The sequence below is a fragment of the Mus musculus genome, chromosome 8 (genome assembly GCF_000001635.26).
Source record: "Mus musculus strain C57BL/6J chromosome 8, GRCm38.p6 C57BL/6J".
Classification (NCBI taxonomy): Eukaryota; Metazoa; Chordata; class Mammalia; order Rodentia; family Muridae; genus Mus; species Mus musculus.
Window position 1 is genome coordinate 116,707,113 of NC_000074.6, and position 27,986 is coordinate 116,735,098.

At 43.8% G+C, this 27,986-nt stretch overlaps 1 protein-coding gene across 1 annotated transcript in view; it reads right to left on the bottom strand.

The window, feature by feature from the left end:
- Cdyl2 (chromodomain protein, Y chromosome-like 2) overlaps positions 1-25,879 on the bottom strand; it is a 164,269-nt gene extending 138,390 nt beyond the window's left edge. The window contains exon 1 of the mRNA NM_029441.3: positions 25,686-25,879. Coding sequence (NP_083717.1) covers positions 25,686-25,709 — 24 coding nt within the window. The 5' untranslated portion in view covers positions 25,710-25,879. The remainder of the gene's footprint in view (positions 1-25,685) is intronic.
- Positions 25,880-27,986: the final 2,107 nt, after the last annotated feature.

Sequence of the window (27,986 nt, forward strand, 5' to 3'; positions counted from 1 at the left end):
AGGATGAATGTATTTGATCCTCCAAGAATACATAGTAGTCATAAATGCATGTGCAACTAACAACAGGGTCCACACAATACATAAAGCAAACTTTGACAAAATATAAAGGAGAAGCAGTTCTGCAATAGAGACTCGGTCCCATAATCAATAATGGACAGGACACTTATGCAAATTAGGGAATCAGCTAACAGGAAAAACTAGAAACCAATTATGTCATCAATCTATACCTTCTCACCCAGTAATGCAAAATGTATACTCTTCTCAGGCACATATGGGCTGTTCTCTAAGACAGACCAACCACATGTTGGGCCACAAACCAAATTTACTGGTTTTTTTTTTTCAGCTGAAAAAAATATATTTATCATAAAGATTTGTGGTCCTCTATACACTGGCCAAGGAAGCTTCCATTTGCAGCAAACAGTGGCCAAGGACTCAGAACAGTACAAAGGACTGAGAGCAAATGAATGAGAGTTCAGTACAGGTAGGTCATCAGCATTCCCCCTTCTACCACAGACAGCGAGTGTGCAAAGGAGGGGTGGAGACGTGAGCTGTGAAATTCCACTTCTGGAGATGTCACAGCAGCACCTGTACAGGATTGAGCCGGTCAAAATGACAGCATGGATGGGGGAGGAGAACATGAGGCACCAGAGCTTCCTGAAGAGCTATGGGCAGGTGATGACCCCTGAGGGAGAGAGAGGCACTTTTCTTTGGTGATGCAGCTGCTGATAGGTTGCTCAGTGGATGGCACCACACCCTCTCCACAGTTAGCATTAATTGGACTCAGAGTTATTAATAACACTGATCATTTAAAAGGACATGAAGTCAAAAGGGAGATTGGGTTTGGCATTTCCCGGGAGGAATTGGAAAGCAATTGTTAGGGGTGGAAAAGACTTTTATTTTAAAAGAAAACACTGTGGGCATGTCTGATATTTCTGAACAATAAATAAAATATTCATATTGTAAAACTGAAGAATTAAAAGCACACAAGGTATGTTTTCTGGCCACAATGGGGTAAGCTATAAGTTTAATAGAAAATTATGTGGCTCAAAAAAAAAAAAAAAAAAGGGAAATTGAGCAACCTTTTCTTCAACTACCAAGGGGTTAGAGAAAGAAATTCAAAAGTATCTTGAGACAAATAAAAATAAAAACATAAATATACAAGACTAGAGTACTGAGTGGGACCCAGTAACAGCAGGTTGAGATGGTTATAGCTGCAAACATAAACACAGGAAAACCAAAAGCCACCAATCAGTCACCAATCGTAAACTCTAAGGAACTCCAAAAGGTAAACCTAAAGCCTGCAGAAGCACGAGGGTTACAAGGACTGGAGATAGAGGAGAGAATAGAAAAATGGAAGGAAAGAACAAAATTAACAGACACTCAGCTAAAACACCAAGGAAATAGAAGGATTCAAATGGCTGAAAGGGGGAATTACTAGAAACTGAACAAAAATAAAAGTAATCTTAAGAAAACACTATGGGGCCAGGAGATATGGCTCAGTGGCTATAAACGCATACTGCTCTTGCAGAGAACTCGAGTTTGGGTCCCAGCAGCTGTGTCAGACAGCTCATCATGACTATACTTCCAGATCTAAGTTATCTTGCCTTCTCTTCTTGTGTTAGTTAGGGTTTAACTTCTGTGAGCAGACACCATGACCAAGGCAAGTCATATAAGGACAATATTTCATTGGGGCTGGCTTACAGGTTCAGAGATTCAGTCCATTATCATCAAGGTGGGAATATGGCAGCATCCAGGCAGGCATGGTGCAGGAGGAGCTGAGAGTTCTACATCTTCATCTGAAGGCTGCTAGCAGAAGACTCACTCCCAGGCAGGATTAGGGTCTTATAGCCCACACCAACAGTGACATACCTACTCCAACAAGGCCACACCTACACCAACAGGGACACATTTTCTAAACGTGCCACTCCCTGAGCCAAGCATAAACAAACCATCACACTTCTGGACTCTGCAGGCACTGTACTCACAAATGAATATATCTATACACAGACACACATATACAATATTACTTTTAAAGATAAAATAACTCAAATTCATGAAATACCCTATGTTGTATTCCCATACTGAGGAAAGACTCAAAAATATATATACAAGAAACAGAAAGAATAAAAAATAAACAAGATCATAGAAGAAAATATCTATAGCATATCATAGCTAAAACACTAAGTGTAAATAATAAAGTATATGAAGAGCTTCAAGAGAGAAAACTCAAGTCATATTAAAGAAAAAACCCCAACACATCAGAATAATAGCTGATTTCTTGATGGAAATTTTGAAAGCCAGTAGAACATGAAGCAATTCATTCCAAGTTCAAATCTTAGACTAATATACCTAGCAAAACCATCATAATGGAAAGGGAAAAGGGAGCTTTCCAGAGTAGACTTTTTAGCCTAGAATTTTTATAACCAACCAACCAAACCAAAAGAAAATACAGTAAAGCAACATTTTGAACTGAAGAAAGAAATGAGCATAACAGAGAGACTGTAGAAAGAAAGAAAAAGCCATAATCATTAAAACATAAAGTACCACTTAGAATACCACAATAGCAAAAATCAACAATATGATGGCTGCAATTAAGCCACACACTTAAATGGTAACTTTAAAAATCAATGGCCTCAATTCTCTGATCAAAAGACATGGGCTGACTGAATGGGTCAAGAAATAACTTCCATCTTCTCGTTGTCTAAAAGAAACACTTCTTAGCTTTGAAGATGGGCACTGACTTAGAGTAGAAGGATGGCCAAAGGTACACGAAGAAAATGGAATCAGGAAATAGGCAGAGGTCACTATCCTACTACCTGACAAAATATAATTCAAATTAAAACTAACCAGACGAGATAAAGCAGGACATTCATCGTAAACCAGGAAACAGTTAACCAAGAAGATGTTACTGTCTAAACATATATGCTCCAAACTCTGGTGTACCCTACTGCATAAAAAGTGTAGTACTGGATTTAAAGATGTGGACTACATCAATCCATGAATAGTAAGTGATTTCAATACCCTACATTTCCCAATACATAGGCCATCTGGTTAAAATATAAACAGAGAAACAGCATGATAAACTGATATCATACACCAAATGGACTTAATAGATATCTACAGATTATTCAACCCAAATACGATAAATACATATTCTACTCAGCAGTACCTGGAAGCTTTTCTAAAAGGGACACATCCTGGCACAAGAAATAATTTTTTACAAATTCAAAAATATAGTAACTCCTTGTATCTTGTCTGACCACACTGCTATAAGACTCAAATTTGATAGAAAAAAATCTCTAGTAGATATGCAGAATCGTGGAAATTAAACAGTCATTGCTGAATAATGAGTGGATCAAAGAAGAAATCAAGAGAGAAACTTTCAGTTTTTCCTAGAATTAGATGAAAACAAAAACATGCCACAACAAAACCTCAGAGACACGCTGAGAGCTGTACTAAGAGGAAATTTATAGGTCTCAATGCCTACATTTTAAAAACCAGAAAGATCCCAATAAATGGCCTAATAATAGAACTCAAAATGTCGGAAAAACAAGACCCATTCAAGTTCAAATTCAGCCAGTGGCAAGAAATAATAATATTAGATGGGACTCAATGAAATAGAGGCAAAGAAAACAATATAAAAAAAATCAATAGATCTAAGAGTTGATTCTTTAAGAAAACAAAATTGATAGACCTTTGGCTTGAGAGAGAGAATCCAAATTAATAGTCTCACAAATAGACAGGGAAATATTGCAACAGACACCAAAGAAATTCAGAATATTATGAGATAATATTTTTTTAAACCTGTACTCTGTTAAAGTAGAAAAACCTATCAGAAAAAGATGAGTGTATAGGTTCAGCCAAACTACCAAATTCTTTTGAATCAAGAAATCAAAAACCTCAACAGTCCCATAATAAATGAGGAGACTGAAATAGTAATAAAAAGCCTTCCAGCATAAAAATAATGTCCAGGGCCAGATGGATCACAGAATTCTCCCAGACATTCAAAGAAGACATACACTTAACCCTTCTTAAATTATTCAAAAACAGAAGCAGGAGGAGCACTCCAGAACTCTGCTACAAAGCCAGTATCACTCTTCTACCAAAACTAGGTAAAGACATAAGAGGGAGGGAGGAAGGGAGAGAGGGAGGGAGGAAGGGAGGGAGGGAGAGAAGGAGGGAGGGAGGGAGGGAGGGAGGGAGGGAGGGAGGGAGGGAGGGAGGGAGGGAGGGAGGGAGGGAGGAAGGAAGGAAGGAAGGAAGGAAGGAAGGAAGGAAGGAAACCAAAGGTCAATATCTTGATAAAAATAGCCAAAAATGTTAAATAAAATACTTGCAAACAAAGTAGAGATATACAACAAAAAGATTATCCACAATAACTAAGTTGGGTTTATCCCTGAAATGCAGGGATAGGTCAACATATGCAAATCAATAAATGTAAGGAGCAACATAAATGGACTTAGAGATCAAAAATGCACATGATCATCTCAAGAGACACAGAAAAAGTCTTTGACAAAATCCAACATGCCTTCATGATAAACCTTATAGAGAATGTAGGACTAGAGGGAACACACCTTAACATAATAAAATCTATATATGATATAAATTATTATATATGATATAGTGCACAGCCAGCATCATCCTAAATGGAGAGAGTCTTGAAGCAGTACCACCAGAGTCAGGAAAGAGACAAGGATGTCCTCTAGGCCCAGCCCTTTGCAATGTGTGCCCCAAGTAGTAGGTGGGACAGAAAGTCTTTGGCAGATGATATTATATTGTACATTAAAGGCTCCATAAATTCTACCAGAAAACTTCTAGAAACAATAACTTCAGTGATGTGGCATGTTACAAAAGCAACTTGAACAATTCAATATTTTTTTTTCTACACATCAACAGCAAACATACAGAGAAACAGATCATGGACATACTCACATTCACAATAGCCTCAAAGGGAAAAAAAAGTATCTAGGAATAATTCTAACCAAAGAAATGAAGGGACTCTACAAGGAAAACTTTAAACCTCGGAAGAAAAACATAGAAAGGTGTTGGAAAATGCAAAAGCATCCCATGTTCATGGATTGGTAGAATTAATATTACGTACAACCATTTCACCGAAAGCTACTCAAAGATCCACTGCAATCCTACTCAAGAATGATAATAAACTACACAAAAATTCATAGGAGGCCACTAAAGACCCTGGATAGCCAAAACAATCCTGGACAAGAACAGTGATGGAGGGATCACTATCCAAGAGCTTAAGATGTATTACGGGGCTGTAGTAATAAAAAACGATGTGGCGCTGGACATGCAGATCAATGGAACAAATTCATAGACTCAAATATGACTTCACATAGCTTCAGCCATTCTCAATATTCGACGAAAGTGCCAACAACCTAAGCAACATAAAATAAAGCACCTTCAGCGAATGAGCTAGAGAAGCTGGTCGTCCGTGTACAGAAGGAAATTACCTCACGGTCTATCGCCTTGTACAAAAACTAACCTCAAATGGATCGACGACCATTAAACCATTAAACCATTAAGCCTGAAACACTGAAACTGTTAGAAGACAGTCAATACCCTACATGATGGAGGTGTAGGAAGCTTTCTAACTGGCACTCCATTTGCCCCAAAATTAAGGCCAACAATTAACAAGTGAGACTTCACAAAACTAAAACTGCAAAGCAAGAAAAAAAAAAGAAAGAAAGAAAAAGAAAAAGAAAAAAAATCAACCAAAAGAAAATGAAACCCACAGAATGGGAGAGAATCTTTTCCAGCTAGGCAAGCTGATAGAGAATTAGTATCCACAATATATAAAGAACTAAAAAAGTGCAGAATCAAAAAATAAATAGTGACCCACTCAAAACAATGGCCCCAGGACCGGAACAAAGGATTCTCAAAGCCAACGAACAAAAATGGTGAGAAACATCTCAAAAGAATTCATCTTCATAGCAATTAGGGAAATGCAAATAAATACAACTCTGGGATTTCATCTTATGGCAGCCAGAATGGCAAAGACCAGCAAAGCAACCAACAACAAATGCTGGAGTAGGTGGGGGAGAAAGGGAATTCTTATGTGCCGTTGGTGGGACTGCAAACTGGCACAGTCACTGTGGAAATCAGTGTTTGAATTCCCAAAACGCTAAAAGTAAATCTACCATAGGACCCAGATATGTCACTCTTCGGCATACATACACCCAAAAGACTCAGCATCCTATTCCAGGATATGTACTCTGTCATGTTTATGGCTGCTCTATTCACAACAGCTAGGAAATGGATACAACCTAAATGTCCTTAAGCCAAGCAATGGATATGAAAATGTGGTGTGTGTCTGCCACACGCACGTGGGTACTACTCAGCTGTAAGGGGGTGGGGGAGGAAATCATGGGATCTGCAGGCAAATGATCATACTGAGTGAGGTAACCCAGACCCAGAAGAGCAAACACTGTATGCTCTCTTTGGCTCCTGGAGGCTCCAAACTTAAAATCTTCAGATAAGAGTACATATGCTGGGGTGACTCTAGAAACTAGGAAATGATGAGGGGCTATTGCTCCCTCTCTATAACGTAGAGGAGGGGGACACTAGAGAGAGGGAGAATTAGCAGGGTACAAATAATCTGGTTGGAAAAGTGGGGGTTCCAAATAGGATAGGGGAGAGAGATGAATAAAGAGAAAGAAGAGAAGGAGGATAAAATAAGAGGAAGGGTGTCTGAAAGAGTTATAAGAAATCATACTGTTACCGAACTACCTTAAAAAAAAAAAACAACTAGAATACCCGTAAGTCTATGTATAAATATACCTATTTTGTTTAAATGAAATCTTCTCATCTGGGTTCACAATGCTCACTCTAAGAGCCAAAGACAGTCTAACAAAAATGCCAAGACAGTGCATATAAGCCCTCTTTTGAGTTGTTGGTTGGGGTTGTCCAAGAGACTCCCAAAACATTACAGGCTATTGATATGCCCTTGGTTGGCCCCAGAGGTAGAAAGTAAGTTCCTATTGCTGAAGAGACCAAGTACTTCAGACAGAGGGCCCAGAGGCCCCTGAGCTGGAATACCTGAATGCATTCTCTCTGAGGTCTAGCTCCTATGGTAGCAGAAAGCACCAGGAACACTTCCAAAAGAGGGAAGCAACTAGCTGTCCTACAAAGAGATATTGCCTAGGAGTCACAATAATGACCAGCATGGCACAGTGTAGGTAAAAGCATGCACAGCTTGGGTGGTAACCAACAGCTTGGACTCAGGACCTGTTCAACAGGAGGGAAACCATGCCCTGTACTGGAAATCTAGTCAACTAGTGAAGTCATGGATCTTGGAAAAGAATCTCTTTATTAAGCTAGCATAATCCCTAACTCATCCTGGACAATTGCATTTGTGGTGATTTGGATAAGAATGGCTCTCATAAGCTCATATATTTGAATTCTTAAGACATGAGAGAGTGGCACTACTTGAGAAGGATTAGGAGGTGTGGTTTTGTTGGTGTAGGGTATAGGTGTGGCCTAGTTGGAGGAAATGTGTCACTGGCGGTGTGCTTTGTGGTTCCAAATGCTTCAACCAGGTTCAGTGTCTCTCTCCCTGTTGCCTGTGGATCTTAACGTAGGACTCTCAGCTACTTCTCCAGCACCATGTCTGCCTGTGTTTTGTCATGCTCCCAGCCATGCTAATAATGGACTGAACCTCCAAAACTGTAAGCAAGACCCAAATAATAACTTCTCTTATGGGATTTTTCATGGCAATGGTGTCTCTTCACAGCAACAGAACACTGACTAAGCCAGTCCTTAGGAGGAGTTTCCTTCCTTAAGAGAGGAAACTTCTCTTTGCAACAGAGAGAGAGAGAGAGACCAATGCAGAAAACCATAACCAATCAAAATTCAGGGTTCTGGAATTCAGACCCAATGTATACATCTACAAAAAAACCAAAAATCAAAAAACAAAAACAACAACAACAACAACAAAACCCTCCTGCACAAAGGCTCAGGGAACATTGCAGAAGAGAGGGGAGAAAGATTGCAAGCACCCAAGGATCAGGGAGTCTGCTGTGAGATCGTATCTCCTGGTAATATCAGAAGTGGCACTCATAAAGTCTCACTGACATGACTATCTAAGCATGAACTGAACAATGACAAAAGGCATGCCAACACGGTCTTCTCCAGAGAAGAACACACCGACTGGTTATCCAACACCAAGTGGTTAGCCCTGGAAACATACATACGGGTAACCTTATACAAACTTACGTAGGAATATGTCTATATACATAAACACATATGCATGTAATGGCAATTAGTGAAAAACTTGAGAGAGCAAGAGGTGGATATGGAAGAGTTTAAAAGAAGGAAAGGGAAGGGGAAATGATATAATTATATTATAATATCAAAAATTAAAAGGTAATAAATGAAATATCTTGTTTTTAAAAATTCCTTGAATAACTACACACCAACGAATAAGGATGGGAAAGTATATTGGACTTCTGTCCTAGTTAGGGCTACTGCTGTGGTGATGAAACACTATGACCAAAGCAACTTTGAAGGAAAGGGTTTATTTGGCTTACACTTCCACATCACTGTTCATCACTGAAGGAAGTCAGGACAGACACTCAAAGAGGGCAGGAACCTAGAGGCAGGAGCTGATGCAGAGGCCATGTAGGGGTGCTGCTTATTGCTTGCTCCCCATGGCTTGCTCAACCTGCTTTCATATAGAACTCAGGATCGCCATCCCAGGGACAGCAACACTCACAGGAGTGGACTCACCCTGTCAATCATTAATTAAGAAAATCTCCAACAGGGTTACCTGCAATCTGATCTTTTTTAAAAAAAATGTTCTTTAATCTTTTTTAAAAGATGTATTTATTTATTTTATGCATAATGAGTACACTGTAGCTGTACAGATGATTGTGAGCCTTCATGTGGTTGTTAGGAATTGGATTTTAGGACCTCTGCTTGCTCCGGTCAACTCTACTCACTCAGTCCCTGCTCCCTCCAGCCCAAAGATTTATTTATTATTATAAATAAGTACACTGTAGCTGTCTTCAGATGCACCAGAAGAGGGTGTCAGATCTCATTATGGGTGGTTGTGAGCCACCCTGTGGTTGCTGGGATTTGAACTCAGAACCTTCAGAAGAGCAGTCAGTGCTCTTACTCACAGAGCCATCTCGCCAACCACTGCAGTCTGATCTTATGGAAGCATTTTCTCAGTTGAGATTTGTGCCTCTCTTATGACTCCAGCTTGTGTAAAGTTGATATAAAACTAGGCAGCACAATTGATCCTTTGTCAACTTGACACACAAGTATATCTCCATTAATCTACAACCTTTCTAGCTACATCCCCAAGATCAAACATCACTATAAATATCACAACACACAACACTTTGCAAACTTAGCAGGTCCCACAGTCTTTGCGATTCAGTTTAAATTTCAGTTTACTTAAAAATTCAAAATATCATTTTCAACCTAAAATCTCTTTATAAAATTCAGTCTCTCAACTGCGGGCTCCATAAAAAGCAAAAATAAATACTTTCTTACTTCAAGAGGGGGGGAACCAGGGCAAAGTCATGACCTGAATGAAGCAAAACCAAACTCCAGCAGTGTGAATAAGTCAACGTCTAGAATCTGTGGTCCACGCATGATCTTCTGGGCTCCTCCAAAGGTCTCAAGGTCACTTCTTTAGCTCTACCCTCTGCAGAACATACAGATTTGTCTTCTAGGCTGAGGGAAGCTCCACTCCACTCCTGCTGCTATTCTTGGTGTTCATCCCATGGTACTGGCATTTCAATATACTAGAGCCTCTTGCTGGAACAAATAGCCTCTCCTAAGCCCTCTCTGTGGAGTCCAGCCCTGTCATACAGTGACGAGCCTCAACTGCCTTCCATGATTCTCCATGCCTTCCAAACCAGTACCACCTAAGTAACTCTTGCAACATCAAATTTGGCTACCAGAACAAGGTACAACCTTGGCCACCTCTGAACACAGCTTGCATGTACTGACTCTCAGGAAAGACTTCCCAGGAGATTTCACCTCAGTGATGCTGCTGATCTTTTATTAATCACCACTTAATTCTTGTCTCACGTTAACCAGCATCAACTGTCACAGCAATGCAAAGGTTTCACTCCAGTAGTTCTGGTATCTTGTTAATCACAGCCGATTCTTCCGCCCCAGCTAACCAAAACCACAGAGTCTTAACCCAAAATAACAAATGGTCCCGATAGAGTCACTGAGGGACTCTCAAACTTTCCTCTGAAACTTCTCAAGGCCTCCGACATCTCAGCATGCTTAGCTTCCAAGCTCCCACAAAGCAGCTCACGAATCACTGAACACTCAGTGGCTTTTCTCACCCAAAGTTCCAAAGTTCTTCTATAGTCCTCCAGAAACAACACAGTCAGGTCTGTCACAGCACTGCCCACTTACCAATGTTTGTCCTAGTGATGGTTAGTATTGTTATGATGAAACACCATGACCAAAGCAACTTTGGAGGAAAGGGTTTATTTGGCTTACACTTCTGCATCACTGTTCATCATCGGACAAAGTCAGGACTGGAACCTGGAGGCAGGAGCTGATGCAGAGGCCATAGAAGGATGCTGCATATTGGCTTGCTCCCCATGGCTTGCTCAGCCTGCTTTATTGTAGAATACAGGACCAGCATTCCAGGGGCTGGGCCATCCCCCATCAATCACTAATTAAGAAATTGCCCTACAGGCTTGCATATAGCCTAATCTTATGGAGGCAGTTTCTCAATTGAGGCTCCTACCCCTCTGATGACTCTAGTTTGTGTTAAGCAGACATAAAACTAGCCAGCACACCTTCAAACATGTGAAGGAATCAAACAAGTCAGTAAAATCTCCCAACAAAGAGAAGCTCAAGACCAGAAGGCCTCACTGGTGAATCCCACCAAACATTGAAAGGCTAACACTAATGCAACGGAATGAAGAAACGCCCTGAGGCGCCAGACTTTTCCACCTCTGCCATGTTTGATTCAGAAGATGAGAAAATGACTGGATGAGCCACCCAACACCAAGGCATTCATCTGCTCCAAAAAGCTGGGTCTATTGTTTGAAGAAAGCCACGCGCACCGTAAAGACGACAGTTCTACGGCTCCCTTCCTCTATCTATTAGCCACAATCTGGATCACAGTCTCCATGTGTATCTTCTTCTTCAAAAGTGGCCAGGCTTGGGGTTTCTAGACACACAAATGACCAGAGTGATGTTAATATCAAATCCTCCCCCTTTTCTCCTTATAACAGCATGGATTTTGGTGATGTTGCTTGGACTCACATCTAACAACTAACACATGAATTGGGATTTCTAGGAAAATTCAGCTATCAGGGTTTCCCAAAATGTCAAGGCCTATGACACCAGTCAGGAGGACAGGTTCCAAACTCAATCATCATCACTAAGAGACTTTCCCAAGACACAAGCTCATGCTACGCTGCCCTGGACTCCTTCATTAAATCTTGCATGAGAACGCAGTGACGTCAACACTTTCAAGGACACTTTCCAGAAGAACATGGAAAGAATCTGCTTCTACCTCGTGCACATCACATGCAGAAACCAACAAGGCAAACAGCGAGGGGTTGCATCTCCTTCGACAGCCAAAGGGGCTCTCACCTTTTATCACCTGCTAAAGATGTCCACCAAAGACTGAACTTGACTTTGAAACTCCTGCCCAGCTCCAAAACTTAGTGATCCTCTGAAATCAGGACTCTATTGTCTTACTGAGAGTACAACACTCCAGTTGAGTTTGACTCACAGGAAAATGATGTGGCCACTAACTGACCAACAAAGACGCAGAAGAGATGCAATAAGGTTAAGGAATTCTAAAAGCTTGGGCATTCTCATCAGCCTCATGCCAAGAAGGCTACAGAGACATCTGAGACAAGCTCAACTCTCACACACATGACAGACACGTGCATGCTAATTTTTCCATTGAGTGGATTTTTTTTGAGTCTTGTCTCATGCCAAATAATGAGAATAAGTAGACTATTAGCATTTAAGTAGAGACATTTTATAATATAAGCAAACAAGTTCTAGAATACCAAAAGAATGAATTCTGTAGGAACCCAAAGAGGAGGCATAAAGCTCTAAGTTTTAATACATGGTTACACTTTCAATATGTGTTTCAATTTCAGGAAGATCTTGGGTGTCAGGTCTCTACATAATGTCCAGGGCTGTAATGTCACCAAAGGAACAGACGGATCTTGCCTTATTTATCATCACTAAGAGAATTCACCAAGACTCAGGGCCATGCTGAGCTCCCCTGGCATCTTTAGCTAAATCTTGGGTCAAAAAGATTTTGTCAAGAGTGGCATCTATGCGAAACCAGGAGGAATTGAAACTAAGTTTCAGGGATGAGGCTGGTCCATCACCTACAAGAAGGCTAGAGGAAGGCAATTATGGAATATGGAAGAGTCAAGAGTGGCAAGCAGCCCTCTGGGTGGGACACACTGCACACAGACAAACAGCAGGGAGAGAGAAAGACAAGCCCCACACAGCTTACGCACCTCCTAAAGATATTCTGTCAGAAGACAACAAAACAGGAGGGTTTTTGTTTTCCGGATCCCTATGAGGGCACCCCAGAGAAAATCTGGCGTGAACACCTGAGAGGTGCTAGGGTGACTCAAGCAATGGGAAGCATCCCCTGCACAAAGGTGACGAGATGAAAAAGACGACAAAAGATGGATTCCAGAAATACACAGGCTGCCGATTCAACTGAGCAGACACTGTGTCTGAGGAAAACAAAAGAGACCGTATTTCTGGCTTGGTAATGAACAGATGGGAGCTAGAAGGAAGATTCTAAGTTTGACTTTTTATATACTGAGTTGAAGGGATAGTTCGATGGAGAGTTGTAGAGCTCAGAAGAAGCCAGGCAAACAACAGAGACTTCAAAACCAGCAATCCAGTCTGTTTGCTGCAAGACGTCAGGGGAAACCTGGGACCAACTACTATCTTGTAAACTGCCAGGTTTAAGGTACAGAGAGCAGGAAAGTAGGACACAGAGGCAACCAGGCAATGGGAGATGCTCCAAGAGTGAGCTGGGATACTCAAGAGAAGTGGTGCCCTGTTACGTGTCTCTCTGAGTATGTGGAGGGATTATCGTGTGAGCAGTTCAGGGAATCCTGATTCCAAGGTTGACATATGATCAACCTGTCAGTACCCAAACAGTTATGAGCACCAGGAAGGTAGCAAATGACAAATCCATGTCCTCAAGAGAGGCAGCAGTACAGCACATATGAATCCAAAGGGACCCAGAAAAGAAAGACTTGCCCATCCATGAATGTTAAAAGATGGTGTCAATACAAGGATGGGACACTCAGCCCAGGCCTTCTTTGGAGATGAATAACCCAACTCATGGCTACAAGGAGGCTCTCTGCTGCCAAAACCACAGAGATGTCACTCAAGGGAGCTGCCCTGCCCCATCCCACAGCGCAACCTTCAGTACTAAATGGCTGACACATAGGGGTTCAGGAGCCCCATCCCCATATATCACCTGGGGATGTTTCTAAAGAGTCACCTTGACTTTTACGAAGATAAGAGGGGCTCAGCTGCCACTTGGCTGCACATCACCATCTGTCTAGTTCTGTCTCCCCAAAATCCTTCCAGGCTTTTCTCCAAAGAACAGTCTTCTAGACACCATCTAGATACATGTGTCTATGCCAGTTTCCCTCCAGGCAATCCAATATGGAATGAATGGTATGTATCAAGTTGGACCAAGCCACTGAGCCTACAATATAGAGGCAGAGATGCCAAGGGCAGAGGCAGCAAGCCATAGAGTGGCCTCTGTGGGTGCCTGCTTTGAAGCAGCTCTGTCACATGCAGTTAGCAGAGACTGGCTGCTCTCTGTCCAGTTTAGTTATCCACACTGGTTGTTTGAAGGTAGGTTTTGATTTGCCATGAGGGACTTTTGCTATCTAATAAGTCTAGTCAGGATCCAATGGCAGGCAAAGGGGTAATTTCAATTACAAGGAACATCTGAAGGACTCTTCTCAGAAGAGGGCTGAGTATGATATATGCAGGTTAAGGAAGGCAGGTGGAAAGGGAGGCCGCAGGCATGGGCTTCCTGTGTAACCAGCGAAGTCCCACAAGCGGGGACTACAAACACAAACAGTACAGACATAGTGTCTCTCTCTGTGTCTCTGTCTCTCTGTCTCTGTCTCTGTCTCTCTCTCTCTCTCTCTCTCTGTGTGTGTGTGTGTGTGTGTGTGTGTGTATGTTAGATTTTTTTTTACTTATTTTTTGTTTATTTTATATGAGTGCTCTATCTGGATGTATGCCTGCAGCCAGAAGAGTCAGATATTATAGGTAGTTGTGAGCCACCATGTGGTTGCTGGGTGTTGAACTCACAACATCTGGAAGAGCAGCCGATGCTCTTAACCACTAAGCCATCTCTCTCTATCACTGAGCCTGCTGCTTATAGGCAATAGTAGGATTCAACCATAGAGCCCTTTTCTCAATCAAGATAGACACATTTTGGTGTAGATGTCTTTTCTTAGTTTAACTGACTACTTGGTTTTCTTCCCACTGACTAGGCTGAGGCAAGCAGAAAGTTCTGGTATAATAGCAAACACTTTCAATAAAACCTCAAAATGTTAACCCACCCTCCTGCAACAGCCTGTGGTTTGTCAGCTGCTTCCTGTGTTTTGTTTACTGATGCATAAGAAAAATGACCTTGGATCTTCTGTAAAAATTAACTGTGAGCATTATCAAGTTATGTTTAGTTTGGGTCGCTCTGGCCATGTGATCTTGCAATCTCAAGGGATGGTTCATTTCCACTGAGCCACAAGTCTTTGAGAATGGAAATCTGTTTGTGTGCTTGTCTGTTTCAAGTCTGGACTTATAACACTTAACTGTTATCCCTTCCTTCTCTCAAATAATCAAGGCAGAGAGACTTAGATGTAACAATAAACACCAACAACAGCACAAAAGTTTAATATGCTCTTGTTGTTTTCATACACTTATTATACACCAGCCACCACCTCGGCCTTGAGTGCCATGTGAGTGGTCATGTGTACTACAAAGAGTGTATTTCCCATAGTACTTTATATGAGAAGACATGGATAGGAACTGTTTTGATAACAGTGTGTGTGTGTGTGTGTGTGTATGTGTGTGTGTGTGTGTGTGTGTAGATATGTATATATAATGTTGCTTTTTAAAAAATAATAATGCACATTTACTAGAAGTTTGAATATATGCTCAAAGATAACAAAAAATAAACACCGTATTTTGAGTTTTAGTCACAAAAAAGCAAGGAAAAGAAGAGAAGAGAAGAGAAGAGAAGAGAAGAGAAGAGAAGAGAAGAGAAGAGAAGAGAAGAGAAAGGAGAAAGGAGAAAGGAGAAAGGAGAAAGGAGAAAGGAGAAAGGAGAAAGGAGAAAGGAGAAAGAAAGGAGAAAGGAGAAAGGAGAAAGGAGAAAAGAGAAAGCAAGAGAGAAATATTGACCTGACTCTGTTTTGTCACCATTGAAACTGTGGGGCAGAGCAGACCACCACCATATATGGATGTTGGGTTTGTTTGTTTATTTTTCACCGCTAATATTTTTTCTTAATGATCTGACTAATAGTTTAAGTGTGGCGTGTATGGTGACTCCTCTTTGCTTCTCATCTTTAAAATAGCACAAATAAACATAAGTAGTTCTCAAATACATATTAATGATTAATTTGGGTGTTGGGGTTTTAATTACCACATTCCAAAGAAGAATTTAAAAGACAATCATGGCTACAGAGTCAATAACCTGCATAGTTATAGATGCATAGCTAACATATTATTTAACTGGTAGCTTATTTAACAAGTAACTGACTTTTTATGTGTATGGGTATTTTGCCTGCATTTATGTCTGCGTGCCCTACCTGGCGCCATGAAGACCATTAGAGGGCATCAGATGCCCTGGAATTGGAATTACAGATGTTTGTGAGGCACCATGGGGGTGCTGGGAACTCTGGCTTCTCATCCAGTACTCTTAACCAATGAGCCATCTCTCCAGCCTCCAATGGCCATTTTAAAATTAAACCCAACTCTAGCATTTGTACTATCTCAATGGTTTGTTAGTAAAACCCCTAAGACAGGGTTTTGTTTGTTTGTTTGTTTGTTTGTTTGTTTTCTGGTTTTTTTAACACTAGGCTAAAGGACAAGGACACAAAAATCAAGGAGGAAAATTCCCTGGTGATGAATCTGAGACTAGGGCAATGGCTCCTTGGTAGGGGGAAATCCTGATACAGCAGTGAGTGATCTGGAGCCTCAGCTCCATAGATGTGCCCCTGAAGGGTCCATGCTCATAGTTCCTTGAGCTACTCATTAAGCAACTGAGAATGGTTGACAGAGGTGAAGTAGCTGAAGTCAAGAGAAACCCATTTGGAAGAGACACTGGGCATTATATGAAGAGCCTTCTCGGGAGCCTGTTGCTTTGCACAGGCATGGTAAGTCATGGGCCTTTCACTGGAGTGATGACCACTGGAGATACAGGCATCTACCCGTGGGTTAAGGATAACAGGACCACGTCAGAGGCTGACAGTAAGCTCAAGAAACAAGAGCCGGTGGATAAGAGTGAGAAGGACTACTGGACAATCTCCACCTTCAAATGCCTCTCAGGACAAGTGACTGACTCTGATTCTCAGACCAAAGACCTATCTTACTGAACTGTGGTGCCTCCCATGGCTGTCATGAGACACACCACAAGTAACTACAGTGAGATCGTATACATAAATTTGTGGGTTCTGGGTGTTACCAAGTCCACCCATCACTGAGCTCCTGGGCTTGTGGCTTGTCCTTCTACACACTCACACACACACACACACACACACACACACACACACACACAAACACACACACACTGGATTTGAGGAAGCAATCAACTCAAACAAAAAAGCGGCATTATCAAAAGATAAGTGACCTATCTCCATCTATAATGGAGGTCACCAAGGATCAAAAGTGAAAGGGCTCATCTAGCTGCCCACCACTATTGGGTGGCAGAGAGGAGAGAAGCAGAGCCACTTGGGCACATAAGGAGGCAGTTACTGGAAGGAACTGGCTTGCCCAGTGAGGAGCTGGTGAGACAAATAACAAAACAAGCCATGGAGCAGGAGATCAAAGGAAGAGCAACTGAAACACTAGGACATGGGTTAGATAATGGCCATAGGTGGCATTTTGGCTTCTGGAAACTTCACTTTTAGCATTAAGGTGTGTAAGCCAATTAACTCAAGCCCATCAGCAGTGACGGCAATAACCTCCCTTACTTAAAGTCAACTGATTAGGGACTTTCAACCATATCCACAAAAGACCTCCACTGCAAAACCTAGATTGGTATTTGGCCCCCCAAAAACCCTGAGAGCTTAAGCCAGGAAAGCTATCACCTACCACTGATCACCATCTTGGTCAGCCAGCAGCACTGTCTGTCCTGTCCCCTCTCAAACACTGTTGCAGCAAAGCCCTCACTGAAGAGCTCATCTTCAAGTCCTCCACTTAAATCTTTTCCTTGAGCCAATTTTACTTAACTAGAAAGCCTCTGTATGACTATATGATGCATGCTCAACTTTTTTCTCCTGAGACTGAAGAGGTTTCTCAGTGGTTAGGAGCATTTGGTTTTCTTTCAGGGGACCTTGGTTTGATTCCTAACACCTATATCAAGAGGCTCACAACTGCTCATCACTCCAACTCTAGGAACTCTAACACACTCTTCTGAACTCTGTGGGCACCTGCACTCATGTGCACATGCCCATGCACACATACTCGCGCATAAGTACGTAAATACTTGTTTGATTACTGAAGACATTGGGTAGAGCATCAAGAGGTTCATAAGACTTATGGAAAAATCACATCTAAGATTATGAGGAATCAATCAACATTGGCACATAACCATTTACGATTAAAATCATCCAAAGCAGATGAATATAGAACTAGGGGGACCGACATGGCCAGTCCCTCTTCCAATTTCATGCACGTAACACTCCCCATCACACCACGTTCTTTAAGAGACACCTGTGAAAGGTGTCTCTGCATCTATACTCCCCATATCAGCATCATCAAGCTGCAAACTTCTCACTCCCAGCACACTCAATGGGATAGTCATATCCCACAGCTGCCAATGTCCTACTAGTTATTCAATCCAAGGGCGTTCCCAGCCACTCTTTTAAAATGCAGTCTTCCTATGACTTACACAACAGCAAACCCCTTGTTTTCTCTTCACTTCCCCTCCTACACATAAGGCAAAGCCCTCTCCTTCCTGTCTCTAAAATGTCCATTCTCCCATCATGAAGCTGCTACTCAGCCTTGCATTCTTTTTTTTTTTTTTTTTTTTTTTTTTTTTTTTTTTTTTTTTTGGTTTGCACTATAATCTGTGCACTAATGTAGCTCAATCTGTGTGTTTCTTCCAGGACTCAGTTTGTCTCCATGCTAGATACTACTTCTAAGCTCTGACTTTGAGTACCTGCTGCAGTGGGCATCTACACTTGGGATGTTCCATGGGCCCTGACTCACTGCCCTTTCCACTGCCTCCACGCTTCCTTCAAATAAATCTTCTCCCCCAGGTTCCAACATGAACCCAACAGGCTAAAAGAAACGTAGGGATTATCCCTCAACTCCTCCACTCCTTTACCCCTATGCACTGTAAACAAGTTTTGTTTTAGCAAGAGAATGGACATTACAGCTGAAAACTGTACTTCCCACCAAGACTCCCTTGCAGCTAGATATTCCGGCCAATGAGATGACAGCATAATTGATTATCATTCCATTCAGCCCTCTGTCTTTCCCTTCTTCCTCTCCTGAAAAAGATGGCTAGAGTTCTATGATCAGGTTGGATCATGAAGTGACCTTGAAGACTAGAAGCCACAACTAAAGATGATGGGATAGAGATAAAAGGAGCCAGATTCCTTGAGAACTTCACAGAGGAGCAATACCAACCCTGAGCTCCAAACTTCACTTCATATAAAAGAATGAATCATGTTTAAGCCACAGTTGTTATCACATATTTCTGTTACACCTGCAGCATACAGTCCTGACTGACAAGCAAACTGTGCTGATTCTTCTTAAATTTTCCAATCTTGCCCATTTCTCTTCACTCCCACTCATCCTCCAACATTTCTCCTTCCGGTCATCAAAATAGCAAGCAGCCATGTTAGACCTGCTCCAGCTCCTCCACTAATCAGTTAACTGTCCATTTGAAGGGGAAATCTTGGGTTATGAATCAAGAGTAGTAAAAATATCTGTATTTTTCAAACTATCTTTTCTCAGAAGCTACTCTGGGGAAAACAGAGTATAAATAATGATGTTTGTGGGTGGTCATAACAGCAGAACACAATGGCTTACAAATGGAATCCATCTAGCAACAAGGAACTGACTATCAAAAAAGTGATAGCTTCAGGAGAAAACTGATCTTTCATTGAATGTCATTATCAGTCCACTAGGCTAAATTCTGCAGATCTGGTCACACTCATTTCCTAGTTGAGTCTCTGAGGTCATCATCTCCTCTATGAGACCTTCTCTCATTCCCCGCAGCCTGGATCTCATATATCCCTCAACATCCTCCTGGAAGCCCCATCGTCCCCATAGAATGCTTTCTCTACTGACTGTGAACTTCTGTTCTCTTACATTATCTCCCATTAGACCATAGACTTTTAGGAGACATTGCCATCATTTCCTTAGAACTAGGCATATATTTGGTGACCTATAAATATTAAATAAATAAATAAATGGTGGTGCTACAAATTCAGCCAAACTAGACTACTTTTATCCTCCAGTAGAGATGTCAAAATTAGTTGCTTGTATCTGATAGTAAGACTTTCTATCAACATCCAGGCAGAACTGTTCTTTAAAAAAAGGTCAAGCTATAAGGACACTTTTTATCACCCTTCAAGGATAGCTTAAGGCCTTGAAAAAAAAACTACCTTATTCAGTAAGGCATAACATAAAAGCCTCCTTTAAAACAAGCTGATAGATCCCCACTGGAGAATCAAATACCTAGTCTATATTCATTAGATCCCCTGTAATCCAACTCAACTGGTACCATCCTTGGATGGCATATTTGCAGAGATTTAAGAGGTCATATATTTGACAGGGAAGGTCCTTAGATGTGATTAACTGGGCGAATGACACCAGCATCACTAGGAAGTTGTGTAGGTTGAGATGCTATTTCTTCAACTTGTTAATATTTTTGAAGCAGTCATAGGCAAGCACTCTCATAAGGCAAGAGACTCAACAGTGGATGGAAACACTAGCATAAAGTTAGCTAGAAATTGGAAATATGCTCAGTCAGCATCTTGAAAATGAGTGGTAGCACATATACCAGCACCACCACCATGTTGGCCACATGGTGAAGCCAGAAGAACACATGGAAAGGGGCTGAAGACATTGCTTTCCACTCAGATGAATGAAGAAAGCTATGGACCAGACATAACTTTGTCAGACGCCGTGTTTATCAGAAGTGAATGCCTTGGGCAATCTACAGAGAACAAGGAATTGCCAGTTCTACCAATACACTATGAAGGACCAGCAGACTCACACTGGGGGATCAGTCAGTTTACTTCTATTATTAGGGCTTAGTTGCTGTTGTGGGCTCAGGTTGTATATATTTTCCATAATCTGCTTCAACACTTCTGTTCACAAGTTCTGCTACTTCTAATGTGTGACTTTGGAGAACACAGGGTCCACAGATCCTGTCAAAGGGGGAGGGGACTGTGTTCATTACTGTAGAGTCCATTTGCAACTAAAGTCAATGTCTTTCAACAAAGAAAAAGTATTCTGTTGTTTTTATTTGGAATGAAAATTTTTATTATATACACTGTGCAAATATACATAAATTATACATACACAGCTCTGAACATAAGGAGGAAGAGATGTATACACACAAAAAAAAATTACAGCCATTTTTTAGAGATAGAGATTTAGGAAGCATCAACAAACAGAGCCTAGCATAGAGATGCTGTGAAGTCCAACTCAGTAACCCTCATCTCTGTCACTCCACTCAGAAAGCATTCTCTTTGAATATTTTTGCCAGCAAGGTAAGGACTTTTTCCTTCATGTCAACTAATAACCACTCAACAGCAAGGAAAGCCACACACTCAGCTTCTCATGAAAGTACCCAGACATACTTTTAGAGAAAAAACCTGAGCCACCAAAGAGCATGATAGGTGAACAGCCACTTATCTTGGTGTATGCTGGGTAGATCTTGTCAACCTCAACATAAAGTAGAAATACCTGGGAAAGGAGAACCTCAACTGAGGGATTGCCTACCTCAGAGTGGCTTGTGGGCCTATGAGGCATTTTCTTTTTTTTAATTTTTTATTAGGTATTTTCCTCATTTACATTTCCAATGCTATCCCAAAAGTCCCCCATACCCTCCCCCCCCCCGACTCCCCTACCCACCCACTCCCACTTTTTGGCCCTGGCGTTCCCCTGTACTGGGGCATATAAAGTTTGCAAGTCCAATGGGCCTCTCTTTCCAGTGACGGCCGACTAGGCCATCTTTTGATACATATGCAGCTAGAGTCAAGAGCTCCGGGGTACTGGTTAGTTCATAATGTTGTTCCACCTGCAGGGTTGCAGATCCCTTTAAGATTAGCATGGGAGCGCTAAGCCCAGTGTGGGTTGTTCCGCCCCCACGGGGGAAGATATCTGGTTATATTTGAAAGCAGGTCATCACTCCTAGCCCACGTAAAATATGGCTTATTGATTAAAAGTTGTAATAAGCCATTTTATGTATACTCGATTATAATATTTAATTAAAGAAATACTACAATGGAGGCTAAGATGTCTTTTATTGTTTCTTTTAAGGTCAGTAACTGCACAAAAGAAGAAAGAAAGTTTGATGCTGTTCGAGCTGTAGGAGGCAGTCTGCCATGTCTCTGCTTCAGTTCCTGCCTCGAGGTTCCTGTTTGGAGATCCTGCACTGGCTTCTCTCAGTGATGGACTGTGTAAGGTGGAAGTGTGTTTTTGTTCACAGAAGTAGATTTGGCCAGGGAATTGAGCTCAGCAACAGATACAGAACTAGGGCATGATATTACCACCACCAAAAGACCATAAGCTGGAGAAGAAACGTATGTAACTCTCAGCATCAGAATACCAAAGGTGGCTCACTGTGCTTTCTGTCTCCTGGACCCAGTCTTCCAATCGCTGTGAGTGAACATGTGACGAGCAGGGAAGAGACAATTGGTTGACAATTGGTTACCTCATGCTGTGCCACAGACGATGTGTTCCCGACACCCAACCATCTTGGCAAACGGCTGACTAAACTCCAGGGATGGCAAACTCTAATACCTTCTGGATTCAGATTTATTGTGTCAACATGTTAGAGAAATGGATGCTCCCGTATAAGGATCACTGTAGGAAGAGACAAGCTAAAGATCTTCTGCTCCATCCTGCTTTCGTACCTAACAATGAGGCAAGGCACACACACACACACACACACACACACACACACACACACTCAGGGGCCCTAGAACTGTCTAACAAACCACTTCTGGTGGCCCACATGTTGACTCGCACATCTGGGGGTGGGGGAATTACATTTTATAACCAGCCATATACGGCTTTAAGAAAATAGTTTTCAACCTGTAGCTTTCAACCCTTTGGGGGGGTCGAATGACCCTTTCACGAGGATTGCCTATCAGATATCCTTCATATCAGGTAAAGATCTGATTCGTAACAGTGGCAAAAAGTACAGTTATGAAGTAGCAACAAAAACAATTTTATGGTTGGTGTCGCCACAACATGAGCTTCATTAAAGACTTGTAGCATTGAGAAGGTTGAAAACCACTGATGTAAGGCATCAATCCATATTTGAAATCCTCCTCATATACATAACTAGAACGCATCAGAGAAGGTGAGGGCTCTGCTATCAGGGAAATAAAACCGGGCGGTCCATCAAATCCAAATTCCAGGACCTCCTTTAGACCCAGGTTTCCTTGCCAAGACTGAAGGTCATGTAAGCAAAGCTCATTTTGGTGTCTTTAAAATCAGCACCTGACTTCTTAACAAAGCTCTCTGGGGAAGGGTTGCTTTTTATAACAGGTGTCTAAAATCACCAAAGAGTCGGTGAATCTCTGACATCCAAACATCATCCCCATCATAAACCGTCGAAAGTAATGTCATCGGGCACCCAGGTGGAATACAGGTCACAAAGATTATCACTCCTAGCCTACTTAAACACAGCTTATTGGTTAAAGGTTATGATAAGCGATTCTGTGTACATCCAAGTATGTTTAATTAAGGAAATACCATCATATAAAAAGAGATGTCTTTTTTTTATTTCTTTTAAGGTTAGTAACAGCACTGAATATGCCCAGATCTATTTATTTTTAATCAATGGGCTATTTTTAATGCATATGGCAATTTGACAGTTAGAAAAAAAAATATGGACTGAGGCACACCTGGCGCTTCTTGTTTTTAAGTTAAACTCTAACAACCAATTGAGTCCCTCGGTGTATGTTATGTAATGGAGGCATGGGCTATAAAAATGTTGACGTTGGTTATATTCTCATAATACAGTTTAGCCCTTCTAGTAATGGCTGTGCAAATAATCAGCCACAGGAAAACCATTTTAGATCTCACACAATTACCTACCACCACAGAAGTAATTGTTATTATTGTCCTGCTTATTGAACTTCAATAAGCACTTTTGAGTTGCTGAGATAGTTCAAGGCCATTGCGGAAACTCCCATCTTCATCTGGGGACTGTAATTACCAAGGTTAAGAATGGCAGTTTCAGGTGAACATTAAACAAGAAATTATCCCCAGGAGGTTTGTAAGTTTCAGACTTTAAATGGGGACGCACTGACGTCTTCCTGTGATGTCCACTTCATGTCTTCAACAAGGCCACTTGTCACCCAAGCAATGTCAGCTGCTCTGAGACAACTCACCATCAGTGAGAAAAATCCCATGACCTCAACAAGATTGGCTTTGTTCCTAAATGGCATCCACTTTCTGCCAGGGTCCAGGGGACTTGGTCAAAGGTTTTCGTTTCACTATGTTTTAACTTTTTGGTTTCAGAGACTGCTCTGCCATCTTGGGGAAAGATGGATGAGTTTGGGTGGCCCGGAGTACTACATCCTGTCAGTTTCTCATCAATTTCCTCTCCCTCCCTGGCTTCTCCATCAGCACAAAGAGAAGGAAGGCCATAGGATAAAGAAGAGGGCAACTTATATCATTTTTTAAAAACGTGGGCCCCACCTGAGCCTGATGGCTTGTCACCCATCACCGGGCCCCACCAAGCTCAGAATCACCCAGAAAGCTCTGGATACATAGGAAGCTGAGATGCCTACCTGCCTGTCCTCCACTCTCCACTCACACCAGTCAGTAAACCTTCTTCCTGAGAAGCCTGGGCTTCCAGGAAGACCCCGGGAACAAAGCTTACAGTTGATGAACTACGACTGCAGTCTCTTAACCCAAAATGCTAACTCGACCTGTTCCACGACTGCATGGAAATTTAGACAACCTTCGGAATGACAGCCAACCGTAGTGGCTGGTTCATACTGGAGGAAAGGGGTGGGAAACTCAACCTGACCCGTGTGACACTGGTTTCTTGCAGTATCTGCAGGCCTCCTGGGAGAAGGTGGCCAGGCCCTTTGGCTTCTTTATTCAGACCCTTTTCGTGAGAACAAACACCTCTTGAAGGGCATACTCCCCCTGGGATCAGTGGTGGCTTCTTATTTGTCCAGGAGTCCAAATCCCACTCAAGAACTGTTGTGGTCCCGAGGCCAGCTAAGCCCTCTCTCCCCAGGGACCGTGGGTATTTCTTGTCCAAAAGATGACAGATGGACGCCTTCTTTCAACATTTTGAACCGATTTCAAAATATCCAGTGCCCACTACTACCTGTGTGACCTTAGAGACAAGTATGACCCCCTTAGTGTGCCAGTGGAGTTCTGGGAACTGGATTCACACCCATGTCCTCTGACAAGTCTGACCACCCACATACAAGTTTCAGGCCAGCTTCCCTTCCACCTGGAGGGTCCCTCTGCAGCCCCTCTTTCACCCTAGGAAGCATGACACCAGCAGAGGCGACCAACCCCCAAGCCCTTGCCAGGAGAGCTTCAGAGTCCAGAGAAGGGGGACACTAGGCAGCAGGTGGGGGGAGGGGGCAGGCACTCAGTGGCCCCTGTGGAACTGCAAGAGTGGTGTCCCCAGGGCACCCCCTCCCCCGTGCCCCAACACTCTTGTCCTTTTCATTCCCCTTCCTAGGAACCTGGCTCCGCTTTGATCACCCACCCAACCCACACCCGCGCACCCCCGGGGGCTCAAGACCCCTAAATTGGGCCGTCCGCAGCGCGGGCCCCCCCGCATTCCCTCGCACGCCCGGCGACTTTTTTTTTCTTTTTCCTTAATTTTTTTTTTAACCTGTACTTTTTTTTTCCACACTCGGGGCGGCTCGTCGGGGCTGAGCAAGCACCTCCCCGGGACCGCTACCTTCCCTCCCTCCGCCCCGGCTCCGCCCGGCTTCCTCCTTCCCCTCTCCAAGGCCGCAAAGTAGATGGAGTAAGAGAGTGTGTGCGCGAGAGAAAGAGAAAGAGGGAGCGGGCGCCGCGGGAGGCGGCGGCGGGAGGCGCGCCCGGCCCCCGCCACCCTCCGGTCCCCGCCGCCACCCTCGGGTCCGCCGCCACCCTCGAGTCCCCCAGCCGCCCTCCAATCCCCGGCGCCACCACCCGCGGGCTCAGGACTACGCTCACACCAGCTCGGCCAGGCCCGGTTCCCCGGCGCCGCCCGCGCCCCGGCTTCTCCGTACCTCGTAAAGGTCCCCAGAAGCCATGCCAGGCTGCGGAACTTGGCTCGCCGGGTGTGCGCGTCTTGCTCGCTCGCGCGCTCCCGTGCGTGTGCGCGCGGGGGGCCCGGGTTGCGCGCGCGCGTGAGCGCGTGTGTGCGTGCGTGTGTATAAGTGTGTGGTGTATGTGTGTGTGTTTGCGTGCGCGCGCGCGCGCGTGTCTGTGTGTGAGTGTGTGTGAGAGTGTGTGCGCGCGAGTGTGTGCGGCGTGTTGAGTAAACTGTGTTTTTGCAGAATGACAGGCTTGGGGGCCGCCTGTGCGCAGAATCGGAGCGGGCGGCGGCGGGGCTGGCGTAACCGGCGGCGGCCGCGGCAATCGCGGCGACACGCGAGCGCGGGCAGGGGCGACCGACGGCTGCGCAGCGCGCCCTGAGCCTCGGACGCGGCCCCCTGAGCGCCCGGGCCCCCGTGTCCCGAGGCCGGTGACTGTAGCGCTCGGCTCGCCCCGGCGCCGCCTGCAGGAAGCCGCCCCGCGCCCGCCGCCCGCCCGGACGCTGCTGCCACTGGGCGAGTCCCCGCCTCCCGGGAGCCCGGCCCGGCCCCCGGGGCGGAGGGGGCGGCGGCCACCGAGGGCCGAGCCCGGGTACCGCTCCCGAGCCCGGCCGCGCGCGCAGCCGCGAGGCCCCCAGAGTACCCGGCCAGGTGCCCACCCGGAATGACCTGCCCGGGCTGCGAAGGGGCGGCCAAGAGGCAGGTATCAACCTGCAGGTCTCAGGCAAGGGAGCCCCTCTTCAGTCCTGCTTCTAGCTCCAGAGTACCCCACTCTTCTCCTTCCCGGGGAGGGGACTGGGCACGTTCTTAGGAAAACTGGCCCCTCGGAGCTGAGGGGCCCCCTTGCTTCCAGGATGAGTTTTCAAGGAGAGGAGAGAGGAAGTGGCTGGTCCACAGGCTCCAAGGAGAGCCAGGACAGTGGCAGTCACCACTAAACCCTGCGAAGTGTTTTAGAGCCAGACATGGCCTCCCCTGGAAGCTCTCTTGCCTCACTATCCAATCAGTTAATCAACAAACATTTCCCAAAGTCCACCCAACTACAAGTGTCTGCAGCCACCAGTGAGACCCTGCCCACACTGGACTTTGAATCCCAGAGGGAAGAGGAGATGCGCATTAGGGAAGAGAGGAAGGGTTCCTTCAATGTCTCAACAGGAGTTCCCTCTACTGCTGGGCTACAGAGGTAGAGTTACCTCTTTCTAAAAAGTTATCTCCTCCTAAAAGCATCCTGTATGTATGGTCACCTTTGTACCTAAAGGCTTCTCTTTTTAAAATAGTACAACTCTCTCAGAATCCCGGGGTGAGTGTTCTGACATTGGAGAAGGACACAAGGGACTCAGGCTCCAAATGTCTGTCCACCTCGTCATTTTTTTTTCAATTTTTTTACATTCAAATATGTAATGAATATGAACCATATCCTCCTTTGGTCGTTTGCTGTTTGCAGCACGGTGGGCAGATCACCTGCTCTCCTTTCCAAATGGGTGGCCATATACAAGCAGCACCGTGGAGGATCCAGGTACCCGTGGTGATGTGGCCTGTCCATCCCCCAGGGAACTCAGTAAAGCTAAGTTGTATCTTAATCTAACCCCTGGCCTCTCCTGCTGCAGAGGGGCACGACAAGGACTTATCTGACTGCCACAAACTTTTACCACAGTGGCTGGTGGAGACTGATCCAGAACCGAGTGAGTGATTCTTGTTGGACTATGTCAAAACGACAAATTGTGTCTCCAGCTTCAAGCGAGAATCCAGCATTAAGAGAGTGAGGAGAAAATGGTGGCGGCATGAAAAGAAACAGAAATGTCAGGTTTACAAACGGTAGGAATTGGCACAGCCCTAGGGCTCATTCTCTCTTTGTAACTGGTATTTTCCTCCATGACCACTCTTCTAAATGATACGACTAATAATAAGTACCTCTCAGTCCATAGGTGGCAAAACAAACCTGCACAAGCCTCGGTTCGAGCAGTTATGCTCCCATCATCTGAGAATGGGATTCGGACGGGGAGGGAAGGAAAGGAACTGGGTTTGACATAGTATGCTAAGTCCAATTTAAAAACATGATCAGTACTTGGGGCTAGGAGGAGGGGCATATTCTAAACTTGGTTGTTCTGATCAAATTTTCCCTGGGAATGGGAACAAGATATGAAAATCCCTACTTTAGACTGGTTTGCGAGACTTAGGGACGTGGGTATTTGCTGAGGAACAGCACGCTCGGGATGTTTTATTGAGATCGAACAAGAAGCTTGGTAAGTCACAGGGAAGGAATTTGAGGATGGAAGG